Source organism: Parasteatoda tepidariorum, chromosome 1 (genome assembly GCF_043381705.1).
Source record: "Parasteatoda tepidariorum isolate YZ-2023 chromosome 1, CAS_Ptep_4.0, whole genome shotgun sequence".
Taxonomy (NCBI): Eukaryota; Metazoa; Arthropoda; class Arachnida; order Araneae; family Theridiidae; genus Parasteatoda; species Parasteatoda tepidariorum.
The window spans coordinates 107,561,536-107,575,336 of NC_092204.1; the positions used below are offsets into that span (position 1 = coordinate 107,561,536).

Genomic DNA, 13,801 nt, shown 5'->3' on the forward strand with positions numbered 1-13,801 from the left:
TTAAACAAAAATAACTGATTTTATTTATTATACAATGGTTAATTTCAACTATTTTAGAATATACTTCTCCCTTTTATTTACATTTTATCAGATGATTTGTTTAGCAATAGTCAAGAAAAATGATTACAAAAATAATCCACTTTAAGTGAAATCGGACTTTTTTTTTTTACCAACCCTGAAATGCATACTTAATATAAGTTTGAAAAGAAGATTTTTTTAATACTTTGAGCCTGTCTATTATTACTGCATTGCCCTGCTAATTTGTAAGTTCATGTTGAATTTATTTGCAAACTTTGATTTTTGCCCCTTCAGGTTTCATTTTGAAGGATTTTGTGGAAGCACACTGCCAAAAGCTCTGGGAGTTTAGATACTGTATAAGTACTGTGTAATCAACTGTGCATCTAGAAACTGTGTAGCAATCTCTAACTTTGTCTGGCATCCGAGGCGGGGCTACACTAGGAATTCCTGCCAAATTAGTATAATCACTTCAGTGACAAGACTATCTAATGGTGCCTAAGTGGATCGAGCTTGCTAGCACTCAACAAAATAATTAACGACAGATTTGTTAATAAAATTTTTACATCTTTCGTTAGATTCTTTCTGGAGGGGATGATGCATTTTCCAGATCCTCAAATTTAAGTGCGTTTTTTGTATGCCTGTGACTTGTGCCTGAAAAAAAATATTACTCTTTTTATTTCAAGTCCAGAGAATTATAAAAAAATCTAAAGAGATTTATCAAAAAATAAAATTATATATATATATGTCCACTAGTCACCAATAATTAGGTGGTGCATATGCAATGTAGATAACTTTTGTTTAGTAATCGAATATATTATACGTGACTTCAGAAATAAATTGCATCCTTCTATTATTGTCTTGTCATTTATTTTTATGTGATACTTATCCATACAGCGTTTTAAAATGATTGCTGTTAATATATTTATGAATTAATAGTCAAAGAAAAAGTGCTATCTAACTAAACACTTGCTAGATTTCTAGTGGAAACAAAAAATCAAAAGTTAGTTATAAACATCTGCAAGTTTAAGGCAATCAAATTGGTTTTGAATAATGTATACTAACAGTGGTCATTGCTGTGCTCCTTTGCATAATTTTAGCAGTTTTATGCAAAAATGGTTGTACTATTTTTCTTTCTTTTTGATCATGCTTGATTTAAAAAAGGTTTAAACATATCAATGGTTTATTAAGTCTCAATTTTAATATGTTAGAAAATCAAAAAGCAATGATATACTGGGAATTAACAATTGCTAAGTGAAAGAATATGTTTTTATTATCATTACAACGCTACCCAATTTTAAAAATTTCCAGAGTAAATTGTATATGTCCCTGAGAATTCCAACCTTGGTCTGGTATTTAATTTAGCATGGTTTAATATAGAAATTATTTTCATTTCAATACAACTCGTGTATTCTATATCTTCCACAAAATTATTAAATACATTATTAATTAAGTTTCATTGGTACTATTTTGTTTTGGAGGTCTGTAAAAAAAAAAAAAATTCGTCCGACTGTTGATAAGGCCAGTGTAGCTTTAATTAATTGTGGTATCAATTATACTAATATAGGTCTTTTATTAAATGGAAGTTTTATATTTTTCTGTAATTAATTTATTATAGATTAGTTTTTTTTATGCATAAATATAAAAAAATTATTTGGGCTTTATAAGGCATTTTTAAAATTGTCCTTTAAAAAGATCTGAGAACAGTAATGGGTTAATATAAGTATTGCCCGTGTTAATAGAAAAAACAACATATTTTTTATATTTCGCCAAATAATTCCTTAATGTAAAAATCTTTTTAATTTTAAAACTATAGCAGCCATGCAAGATTAAAGAGATAATACAAAAATAAATATAACATTAAAAACTACTTTTCACACTTGTTTATGTTGACTTTTTAAAAAAAAAGAACCTCAAGAAACAAATTAATAATTTACTATACAAAAGTACAGTACAATATACATTTTAAAACTTAAAAGTAAGGCAATAAATGCTTCCAGACACTGTCATCTTTTCTGAGTCTTCTTGGGCGTATTCTGTGATTTCTAGAAAATTATGAGACATGAAATCATTAGGGGCTTGGAGCAATATAATGATAAATCCCAATTTCAGAACAATTTTTTAGAGCATAATTCATATAAGCAATAAGATGTTTCTGTGCATTCTGCCATGTAATTGAAAATACAATGTGAGTGCTTCATGAAACATTCACACTTAGATTGTTTTATGAAATAAGAACAACATGAATATAAAAGTAGGTATCTGCTGTTTGCTTTCAAAATTAAATATTTTAAAAGAATTAAGAGGAAAGATGTACCTTTGTCGATGAAACTTTTGAATATCTTTTATAAACAAAAAGTATTAAGTTAAATCTATAAATTAAAAATGGTTGATGCATGCACAGCTATGCCACAATAATGCATGTTTTAAAATATTTCTTTACAATTTGTTCGATAATTGATTACATTTAATATGAATGAGTTGCATAAAGTTTCTTAAAGACTTCAAATTGTACTAATTAATATAAATAATTTTCCAGAAAATGATTTGTGTTTTTTCTAGGAATGTTAATAAGGTAAAGTGTTTTTTTTAAAAACAGTGTCTCCTTTAAGGAAACTCTTTATTATACAGATAGCTTGAAAAATGTTTGTAGAATAAAATAATGTAACAGTCAGAGGTATAAATAATATGCATAAACGTATTAATAATTATTATTGTAACAAATTAGAGCAATGTTTCTAAAACTCTAAAAAAACAATATTAAACAAGAAAAGAAGTTGTGTTATAAATATACTTATACCTCTGATATTAACCCTGTTTCGGACAAGAGGGTTCTTGCAGCATTATTGATGTGCTTGAAACGATCTGGTCCAAGATGAACACCTCCATACCATCTTGAAACAACAACAAGAATATTACTCACGTCCAATATCTACAAAGTATTTATCAAAATAAATCCAAAAAATATACTATGATTTCATTTTTACAATTTTTCCCTCAACTCAAATTTTTTCTTAAATAAAAAAAAATGAATTAAAAATATTTTCTTCATGATATAGAGATTAATTAGAATAGAAAAATAATATAAATTTGAAATTAAAATTTCACTTGCACTTATGCTAATATACTGGTGAAATAATGGTAGTACACAATTAAAATAAGTGAATTATAAAATAACTGAGCATCATTCACCTAGTAGAACTCATTTAGCATAACTGTTACTCCAATTTTCAAAGTTAACATTAATCTAACTGTGGAATTACTACCCTTCAGAATTAAATTATCTGCTTTCTATTAAATGCTCGTTCTTGAATAATAAACAAATATGAGGTGGAAAACAACAGTAATTTATTTTTATTACTTTAATAAAAATTTAATTTAAAATATGTGAAAAATTCCTTTGACACAAAATGTCAGTAAAACTGCAATCACATTTAGACGTGAGATTGCTAATGAGCATTTTGGGCACAACAGAATATCAAAAATAATCAGAAAGAAATATCGGAAAATTTAAGCAATGAAAGAGTACCAAAAAAAATTATAATAGAGACTGCTTGTAAATTTCTTAATAAGCCAACTTCAATCCATCTCATATTTTCGAATAATCAATCTTTTGTGATTAACAAAAAGTGTAAAGATATATTTATTAAAAAAAAAAATCATACATAAAAACAATCAAATCAAAGAGCAATAGCCATTTTTAATTTTGTGAATAAATGTATTGGCAAGATGTTATTAGAGTTTTTTGTTAATTCCAATTGAAAAAAAAATATTAAAAAATAGTAATTCAAACTTAATACCTTTCCATTATTACTTTTTTCTTTATAGTTTCTAACAACAGAATGGATATTTTATTAGAAACCTTTACTGTTATATAAGTAACCTTAATTATTACTAGTTACCTTTAGGTCATAAACAGACACATCTTTCCATTTTGAAACTGTCAAGACCAATTATCACACATTCCAAAATCTATGCAAATCACTTGTGTACGATAGTTGCATTTGTAAGTTGAAAAAAATTTTAAAATCTCAAAACATTCAAATTGCAACACTTATTCGAATTAAATACCCGACAATAAACTAAAGATGCTATTGGAACAAGAAAGACCTCTTTTACAAAAGGAGGCACTTGAAACATCTCTTATCACCCCATGTCAAAACTTGTAAATGTTTACCCCACATCCCTACGTAAAATAGTTCAACCTTGTAACCATAGTCATCGAGAACGCTCTAAACTATTAGCGAAGGGAGTTCTTTAATAAATGGACAGACTATAATTTACACTGTCAAAGAATATAATAAATTATTCTTATTCAGAAAACGTGGGATTTTCCTAGGCGAATTGCAGTTTTTTTTACAGCATAGCTTCCAACATGGATAGCAAAAAATTCAGTAGATTTTACGAAATATAAATTTCATGATAATTGTAGCATAATGTACTAAATATTTTACACATAGGGATTTTTATAGTCATCAAAAGAGAGTTCTGAATAAAAATAAAGTGAACATTTTAAAACAAAAAAAGTTTTGAACTGATTTCTATAAATGAGGTTCGCTTCGTTATGTATTACGTATTATCATGAAATTCATATTATTTTAATATTCAAGTAAGCAAGCAATAATATGTACAAAAATTCTATTTCAATAGGTTTTATAGGAAACTTCCTCAATTTTAGGGGAATTTTCTAAAATGTACAAAAACCAGGAGAATTTCAAATAAACCAGGAGAAACAGCCAAAATCCAGTAGAGTTGGCAGCTATGTTACAGTCTTGAGGTAAACTTTACCTTGGGTGATTCATGAGGTTTATGTGGAGAACATAAAAAGATAATTATTGTGATCAGGAATTAATCACGACCATACATTGGAAAGGTGTACAGGTTCATGGCCTTCCTTAAATGACACACTTTGAAGATCTCACCTTGAGAACCCCTGCTTTACGATTCTAAGAAAATTAAAAGTACCTGAAGCAAATGGAGTAGACCAGAACCAGCTTTTGTCTCTCCATCATCCTCACAATCTTGTATAAAGGTTTTCCCATCACCACAAGATATCCTAAAATATTACATTAATAAAAACAACAAATTTAATTTTTACGGATAAATTAGTAGGAAAGGAATTAAAATAATATGTTAAAACAAAAATGATGAAAAAATTAAGTAAAATCAATCTAATAAATGTTTTGACAACACCTACACAGCACGGCTAGGCGTACAGTAACATTACAGAGCACCACTTAACTGCAATACAATGAATCACACCGTAGCATTACAACTGCATAGCAATCAGATAAGCCCAATCTGTACTCAACATTTTTAAGAAAATTTATGTATATTGTATAAGTACATAAAGTAACCACATTCAAATAGGATATCTTTAGTTCCTAAAAATTGTATTAAGTAATGTGTCAATTAAGAAATTATACACAAGAATTAAAAAAGGTTTACTAGATATGTTGTGGATTAGATAATGACATATTGTCAATTAGACAATGTACCTAGATAAATATACACGCAGTCGAATTTCGCAACTATTTAGAACTAATTTAACATTATAAAAATTTATTTAAAATGAAAAATAGAAGTTACAGTAATATACATTTTTTCATGATTTTAAAAATTTCATTTTAAGTTAAATGAACTGTAAGAGCATGTAAGCTTTCTAAAGAATAACCCCCATTGTAAATTTGGTGTTTTTTTAAAACTTATTTAACTTCAACAAGCAATTGAAAAAAAAAAGATTTAATTTGAAAACTGACAAAGTTTAGAAAATTAAATTGCTGGATTTTTAAACAAAAGTGAAATTTTCTAAATCCATTAAGTCAATAAAATATATATTATACTACCATCAAAAATATTTAACAAAAATTCATAGAAATTATATATGAAAGTGTTTTGTCAAAATCAGAAATAATTTCGATCTGAAAATTTTTCAAAACACAAAAATAAATACTGACTAAAATCATATTAAAAGAATATAGGTTACACAAATAGCAAATTGGTTGACAGAAATGTTTTCTTACCGATAAGCATATATATTATGAGTGGCTGTTGCTATTTTTCTATTTTCTTTCAATTTCTGTAAAGCATGATTTACCTGATTAACAGAGAGAAAAAAAGTAATTGTTTAAATGGAAGCTGTATAGAAATAATTATAATGGGAGATAATTCTCTTATCTGTTTAAACTCATACATAGTTACAGCAAACAGGTTGAGCAACGCTTTGAGCACAATAGTAAAATGTATTGTAAAAATCATGACATGAGTAAGCAACTGAAGACAGTACTGTAAAAACCATGGTTTTACTACAGTTTTTCATATGCTTTCGGAAACAGTTTTTAAGAAGTTTAATTTGAATAAATTCAAAAATATTGAGGAACAACAACAATCTAACTTAATTAACAATTGTTAAATGAATCTATATCTTTAAAAATATTTAATAAAAGAAATTGAAATTAATTGGTTTTATCAATTCTGTCTTAAATTGTCAATAAAGCAGAGTATATTTTAAATACAGTTTAAAAAATTGCAAAAACTATAACAGGTAATTAACCTACAATTATTAATTGGGATTGAATCAGTAGAATTAATTTTTAGAAAATCAGAAAAATGTACTGTTTTAATTCACAACTATTAAGAAATTTAAGTACTAAGTTTAATTGATAATACTTGAGTTTATGCAATACACAACATTAAGCACTTATTTAAAATTAAATTTCAGTACAAAAAATAAAACATTTATTGTACAGTGTACCACACTTAATATTTTGAGAATTATTAGACTTGGAAAATGTTCTAGGAAAAACACCAACCCTGGTTAAAAAATAGGTTTACAAAAAAATATTTTATGTTCAAAATGCTGATAATTGGGTACATAACTACTTGCATCAGTATTTAACTGTATAGAACACTTTTCATTGGAAGATATTTTTAATTTTGTTTTTTATTATCTGGATACTTTTAATATATCTTTTAGTGATTCTAAAAATGTATGTCAGAGAAGAAAATTAACTTTAAGCTACTATATTTGATATTCTGTGAGTGTTTTCTTATATTAAATAAGTTTGGGACATCATATTTTATACACCAACCATTGCTTCATGGCAGTATTTACAATTATAAATGCATATAATGAATTATTAATGACAGAGAAAATTGCATTGCCTGACATATCAAGGGCATGTAAAAGTTTTGATAAGGCACATATATATTTAATATTCAAATAGAAATATTACAAACTATCAATTAAGTCCCCCCTTAAATTTCAATGAAAATCAGAAATTTTGGATGGGATAAATAAACAGTACCGAAGATGAGAGGAAAGAAACGAAATTTGATTATGTTTTGTAAGAATTAAAGGTTACTGAATTCAATTATACAAAGAATGAATAAAAAATAGTTAGCTTATTTTTTTAATTGCGCTAGTCATGTTTATTTTTATTACAAAATAAGTTTATCCCAATCACTGTATAATGTAAAAGTAAATCTATTTTATAGACTAAGATGCAGGATAGCACATATAAAAAATTTTCGAACTTTTCACTCATATGCCCAATGTAGTGTGGGTATCATGATCCTGATTGGTTGCTGAAAGCTGGCATTTGTTTACATTAGCAACTATTCTTTCCATTCTATTTCGAGTAAGCCAGTTCATCAAGTATCAATTCTCTTAAGTGACACATTCTATATTCATTCACAAATATTTCAATTCTTTCACTATATATTTCTCATTTAACACAAAGCCATGTAGAACATAAACAAACTAACTATGCATCAAACTTGCCAGGTACACACAGAAAAAATAATATATCACTGAGAAATAAAATATATAAACAAATAATAAAACCAAGCTAAGTAAAAGACATAGACGCGAAAGAATTATATTTTAGCGAGTGCAATACCGAGCTGTATATAATTTACTTTACGTTAATTAACATTCCAACTTATGGAGAAACTTAGCATATGGAGAAACTTAGCTCAACTTTAACACGCCGTTTCGCTTATGAATGATTAGCTGAGACTGACGCCATAGGTAGGACTGGGCTATAAATCAATGCAACGCGAAATATCTATTTAATGCATATATCGGCAGGCGGATATAATTACTTACGTTTCAGGCAATGCATCAGAAATCTGATTTTAGCCGCCGGTAGTGACTTTCGTTTTAGGCGATGCATCAGAAGTTTGATTTAAGCTGCCGAGAGTGACTCTCGTTTTAGATGATGCATCAGAAATCGGATTTTAGCCGACGGTAGTGACTTTCGTTTTAGGCGATGCATCAGATGAGTTGACGAATACTATTTTGATTTTGTCTAACTGCGGAGCTGTTGCTAGCGTCTAGCTACGAAGACGATGTTAGTTTCGTGATGTTGAATAACGAAAAGCGTATTGAATCAGAACTCCCAGTTTCGTGCGAGGATCAGCGTTGAAATAGAAAGCTATGCATAGTTTCTTTATGCGCCATTTTTGTCTTTGGAAGTTTACTTTTCTTGAAGATTATTTTCAGCTGGACTTATGTTATCTCATGATCGCTGTGTACTTTATTTTGTCGGGATTTAACAGCAGAGTTTAGTGCAATGTGGAAAATGCTAAGCAAGCATAATGAAAAAATCATCTTTGAACTAACAAGAATCTTCATTAAGCAAGAAAAATTATAACTGAACTTAAGCATCATAAAAGATTATAAAAGAAAACAATCCTCGAGAGTAATCTACTCCCCATAAGAGGTAACAAACTCAATCCATACAGTCATGAAAATCTCCAAATCTAATCTCGATTTGTCATACATATACAAGCATATTTTTCATCCAATCAAAAAGTAACATTTGCATAATGAGGGTAGAAAACTTACACTCAAAATTAATACTATGCAAATTCAGTCCTTAAATTATTTTTAATTGTTCAAACTCCCTCTTTCAGTGGTTTTTCGAACTCGTGATCTCTGACTCACCTTTCTTCTTGCTCGAACCTTGTTCTTTAAAATTCATAGTCTGACAGTTTCTTGTAAATTACTTTCAGTGAGACTTTTGCTACTTAGCGATCATTTCATTGTGTATTATTTCGTCATTTCTTTTTCTTTTTGTCTGTCGGTATTTAACGATTCTTGTCAATTATTTTTAGTAGACCTACTGTTACTTGGCAATCGTTGCGTAATTACTTATATCTTAAATTTTCGTTCTGAACTCAATCTATTAATGAAAAGTAAATATGAATAAAAGAGATTCAATTCGTTTTTTAAAAAAATTTTTAAATATTTTTTTTTATTGTTTTTCATCTTAAGCGATACAATTTAATAGGGGTATTTTGTATTTAACTTTGTTATAAAAAGTTAGTTTTCAAAAAAATTTATTTAATGCACGTAAGTATAATAATAAGATAGAATTGGATTATTTTTAAACAAATAAATCATTAGTCGTTTTTAATTATAAAAAAATTTGGCTATTAGTTAAAACAAATATTTTCTTTAATTGAATAAAGAAAATAATAATAAATAAATAAAAAACTTACATTTATTTTTACATTCATTAAGTATAGAATTAGACCATTAGTTAGTACAACTTTGTTTTTTTAAATAAATAAATTAAAGAAGGTCTAACAATGATTCAAAAGCACGATGTTTTTCAACAAATAATTTTAAAAATGTTTTACTAAAGTGAACATTTCTTTAGTTTGTTTGTTTTTTTACTTTCATTTTTTTCTAAAATTTTTAATGCATGTATGTAAAATATTTTAGTTATTGTTAGTTTTATTATTGTTTTTAAACCAATAAATCTTAAGTCATTTTTAATTTTAAAAAAAAATTAAAATAAAGGTAGGGTTATTTTTTACTTAAGACATTTTGTTTTGCAGTAGATTTATTCCTCTTATTTAATTTCGATTAATGTAAAGATTTCTGATAGATAATTTTTGAACATATGCTAAATCATGATACATCGCTATATTGCGATGACTAGCAGTCAATGTATCTTTAATATAAAATTTCTTACATAGCCCAGTCCTAGTCATAGTTTACATGTGTGGGTATCCATGACCTTCTTTTCTTGAAGTGCAAGTACCCAATTAAAAAAAATAAAATGATATGTTATAAAACTTTAATTTCCTATTTTATTATATCAATGAAAGTAGAAAATAATTCAAGGTAAAAAAATTATTATTCCAAACAAAATATTCTTAATATTTTACATAAATGTAAAAAATATTTCATTTCTAATGATCTAAAACATAATTATAAAAATTCTTCTAGAAAGATATTTTATTCTTCATAAAATATTTTGCTTTTTCTAAACATTTAACTGTTGAAAAATGTTATTTTACAAAGAAAATAACAAACATGTCCACGAAAATAATGGAGAGGTGTACAGAGGGGCTCTCTGCACACTTCTGCAAGCATATTCCTTGTTGAAAGTAATTCAATTTCAAAATTAATAAAGGTATATATGAATATCATAACACGAAATATCACACATACATAAAATGTTTAACACAATAAAAATAAAAAGTAATTCAAACAATACTATTTAAATCTTTACTTGTTCCACAGAAACAACACGTGAAATGTGAGCTTGGAAGACACTTTTTCGGTCAATTATGGGCTGGCCATGTTCAATAGATGGTGCTTCAAAGAATGTGATTGCTAAAATAAAAATTAATTAATAAAAAATATGGCTATTACCTGCCGTACCATAAATTAAAAGGCAAAAAAACTTTTTATTTATTTACAAACAAAAATTGATTCATTGATTGACTTCCTCTTTTCTATCCTAATTTTCTTACTTTATTCACCGGATATATCGAAACATTTTTATAATAATAAGCTATTCATTAAAAGACATAAAATTACTGTAGTTATAGTTCAAGTTTTAAAGAAATAACAAATTGAAAAATGTCATAGAAGTGCAAAAATCAAAGAGCACAAAATATAAAAAAATTGTCACGATAAGTAACAGTGTAATGACTATAAACTATTATTAAGCTTAAATGCAATAAAAAGTAAAATATGATAAATATACACAAGCTTTACATGTAATGAAGCATACTGTGCAGTAACTTAACACTATTATCTAGCTTATGTGTAATTTTGTAACCGATTGCATATTGACTGTTGTTCACGAGCTAGGTTCGTAATGCATATTAGTTAACTGTGTTTGGCATCGAAATTTTTTTTACAAATTTAAACAATTAGTATATAAGTTCAAGGTATCTGCTACATTTTAGATTTTCAAATTCATGACTTTTCATAACTTTCCATGACTAATTCTAAGAACTTTTCATGACTTAACGAAGTTACTATTTTCTCCTGACAAAAACAGAACAATAAATTTAAAAAGCATTATAATAACATTAATTGAAATGATAGGTATAGCCAAAACAATTATACTCTGCATCTGTGTTGAAACAATAAAATAGCTGAAAAAAATACAGAAGCAAAAATTTTTTTCTGCAGAATTATAATCTAAAGATATTTTTCTTGTTCATCGGAAAGGAAAGAAATACTCCAGATTTTTACATTCTCATTTTGGAATTTAAAAAAATTCGCCAATGACTGGCTTGCTTCAGCTAGAATTTTAAATTCATAAAATAAAAAAAATAAATAATAATAAAAAGTTTAAAAGATAATTCACTCTAGAAATGATGTTTTTTCTTTCATTTCTTAAAAGAACACCATAATTTTTAAAGTACACGATAAAAACATTTTATATTTTAATAAAACATGACTGTGAGTGGGGATTTTGTTAGAAATTCAGATATTCGGAACACCATGAAATTAGGGGGAGCGGTAAAATCCATTCTGAAAATTCGGTGACCTATTTCCATGATTTTTCGGTGACCTAAATCCATTACTTTCCATGATTTTTTTTTTAAAAAAATAGTTAAAATCATGACAAAATTTGTTCAATACCAAAATTCATGACTTTCCAGGTGCACGAATACCCTGTAATTTGAAAGCTTTTATAAATAATTTATGAGAAAATTCACAAGTACTCAAAATACCATTAAAAAAATCGTGAATTGGATTGAAGAAAGAAAAAAAAACTTATTAAGCAGCCTAGTATATTGAAAATTAAAATTTTTGCTCATCTTACCACTTTCTTTGACATCACTTGAAAAAGACTCTACATCATACACTAGAGACTGATTCAAATCGTCTAGTTTGATAGAATCCTCATCAACAACTGTGTCAGTATTTATAAAATTTCGAATAGCTTCAATCCACAAGTAGATTATGCTTCTACCAATATTTTGGCTAGATTAAAAATACAAAACTTGCCATTACTTGATTGATTAAATACACAAATTTCAATTGAAAGATAATACTTTAGAAAAACATATTTTTTTATTACTTAGAATCATTAAATTGATACCATTTAGATTTATTATTATCTAAGCTCACCAGAAGAAAAAAAATTATTAAATTAGTTATTGCTTCTCCTGATTGCTTACAAGATCCGGTTCAAGTTAGGAATAGTTCGGTGGTCACNCTTTAGAAAAACATATTTTTTTATTACTTAGAATCATTAAATTGATATAATTTAGATTTATAGAATTCATTTAGATTTATTATTATCTAAGCTCACCAGAAAAAAAAAATTATTAAATTAGTTATTGCTTCTCCTGATTGCTTACAAGATCCGGTTCAAGTTAGGTATAGTTCGGTGGTCACAAATTACATCAGCTCACTGAAGTGACCACTGACATGAAGCAAAAAAAATTTTTTTTTTCTGGATGATCTGGTATTAATTTTTAATCAACATCTACATGATGAATATGTCATCAATTACCCGTATTTTTCGAGAGGACAAACGAATTGGAAGAATGCAACATCCTAGGTGCTGAAAGAGTGGGTAAAAACACCAAAATAATCAATTTGCATTAATCACAATTTGGCAGATTTGCATGTTGTGCCTTCAAAGCTTTGTGAACTCATTTCTTAATTGAATCCAGGTGGTTATTAGATCTGTAGTCATAGTTATATGGCATTAATGTGTTTTAAGATTCCTCTAGCTTTTATATGTTTTTTAAGATAGCTAATTTTTTACCTGGCAGGCTTACCTGCATTTTTGAGATACTGTGAGATCTGCAGTTTAGGATAGTGAGGTTATGTGGATTTTATAACATTTGTTTAAAATTTTCCAATATAAAATTTCTATATTAAATTTACTTTAAAAAAGATAAAAAAAATATATAAATATAATTAATGCATTTAAAGGCAAAAATCAGTGACAAAACAGCACATAATTTAAATTTTTTATTAAATTGAGTGATTAGAGTGAGAAATAACAGGTATTAGGTAACGGGTTAAATAACATGTAAAAAATCCATCATGAAAAATCTAAAAGTTTTATTATACAATTTTTATAAATTCCTGGTCTTTTATTTGACTATCTTTGTTATTTGAAACGTAACTAAAACACATTGAACCAAAATAAATTATGTCCTCTTGCCCCACTTCAATATATTGTTATTTTCTTTCATAATTTGTATAGGTATAGTTTAAATGTCATTTTGCATTGTATTTTTTCACTTATTGGGGATTTCATTTATGCTTTTGCTGTATTTAATTTAAAGGAGCACTCAAACACTAAAAGAGGGGGTAGCAAGCTTGTTTAGGAGATAATAGAATTCTAATTATCATTCTGACATAGTCTTTACTTTTCAAAATACAAAAAGAAAAAACATTATACCAGTAAACATCTTCTAAAGCAGAACACAAATTTTGTTTAACAATTCTATTCATCCACGGTGCACTATAAAACAAAAATATATTAAGAGATTGAATATTTACTAA

General features: G+C 27.0%; 2 protein-coding genes across 15 annotated transcripts in view; one reads left to right on the top strand and one right to left on the bottom strand.

The window, feature by feature from the left end:
- The window catches only part of LOC107439463 (NAD-dependent protein deacylase sirtuin-5, mitochondrial), a 48,938-nt gene extending 48,067 nt beyond the window's left edge, over nucleotides 1–871 (top strand). For all 7 annotated transcript variants that reach the window (XM_071184962.1, XM_016052069.4, XM_071184957.1 and 4 more), the window contains exon 9: nucleotides 313–871. In XM_071184962.1, the coding sequence (XP_071041063.1) occupies nucleotides 313–367 (55 nt within the window). In that variant the 3' untranslated portion in view covers nucleotides 368–871. The remainder of the gene's footprint in view (nucleotides 1–312) is intronic.
- LOC107439465 (protein IMPACT) overlaps nucleotides 1–13,801 on the bottom strand; it is a 17,068-nt gene continuing 3,267 nt past the window's right edge. For 3 of the 8 annotated variants that reach the window (XM_043041282.2, XM_043041284.2, XM_043041283.2), the window contains exons 5-11: nucleotides 13,698–13,760; nucleotides 12,099–12,259; nucleotides 10,545–10,648; nucleotides 6,039–6,112; nucleotides 4,981–5,071; nucleotides 2,816–2,947; nucleotides 1–669 (exon numbers count right to left, since the gene is read on the bottom strand). In XM_043041282.2, the coding sequence (XP_042897216.1) occupies nucleotides 532–669; nucleotides 2,816–2,947; nucleotides 4,981–5,071; nucleotides 6,039–6,112; nucleotides 10,545–10,648; nucleotides 12,099–12,259; nucleotides 13,698–13,760 (763 nt within the window). In that variant the 3' untranslated portion in view covers nucleotides 1–531. Of the gene's footprint in view, nucleotides 670–1,977; nucleotides 2,061–2,815; nucleotides 2,948–4,980; nucleotides 5,072–6,038; nucleotides 6,113–10,544; nucleotides 10,649–12,098; nucleotides 12,260–13,697; nucleotides 13,761–13,801 lie in introns of those variants that run through there. The other 5 variants (XM_043041286.2, XM_071184933.1, XM_071184938.1 and 2 more) reach the window with 3 other exon arrangements.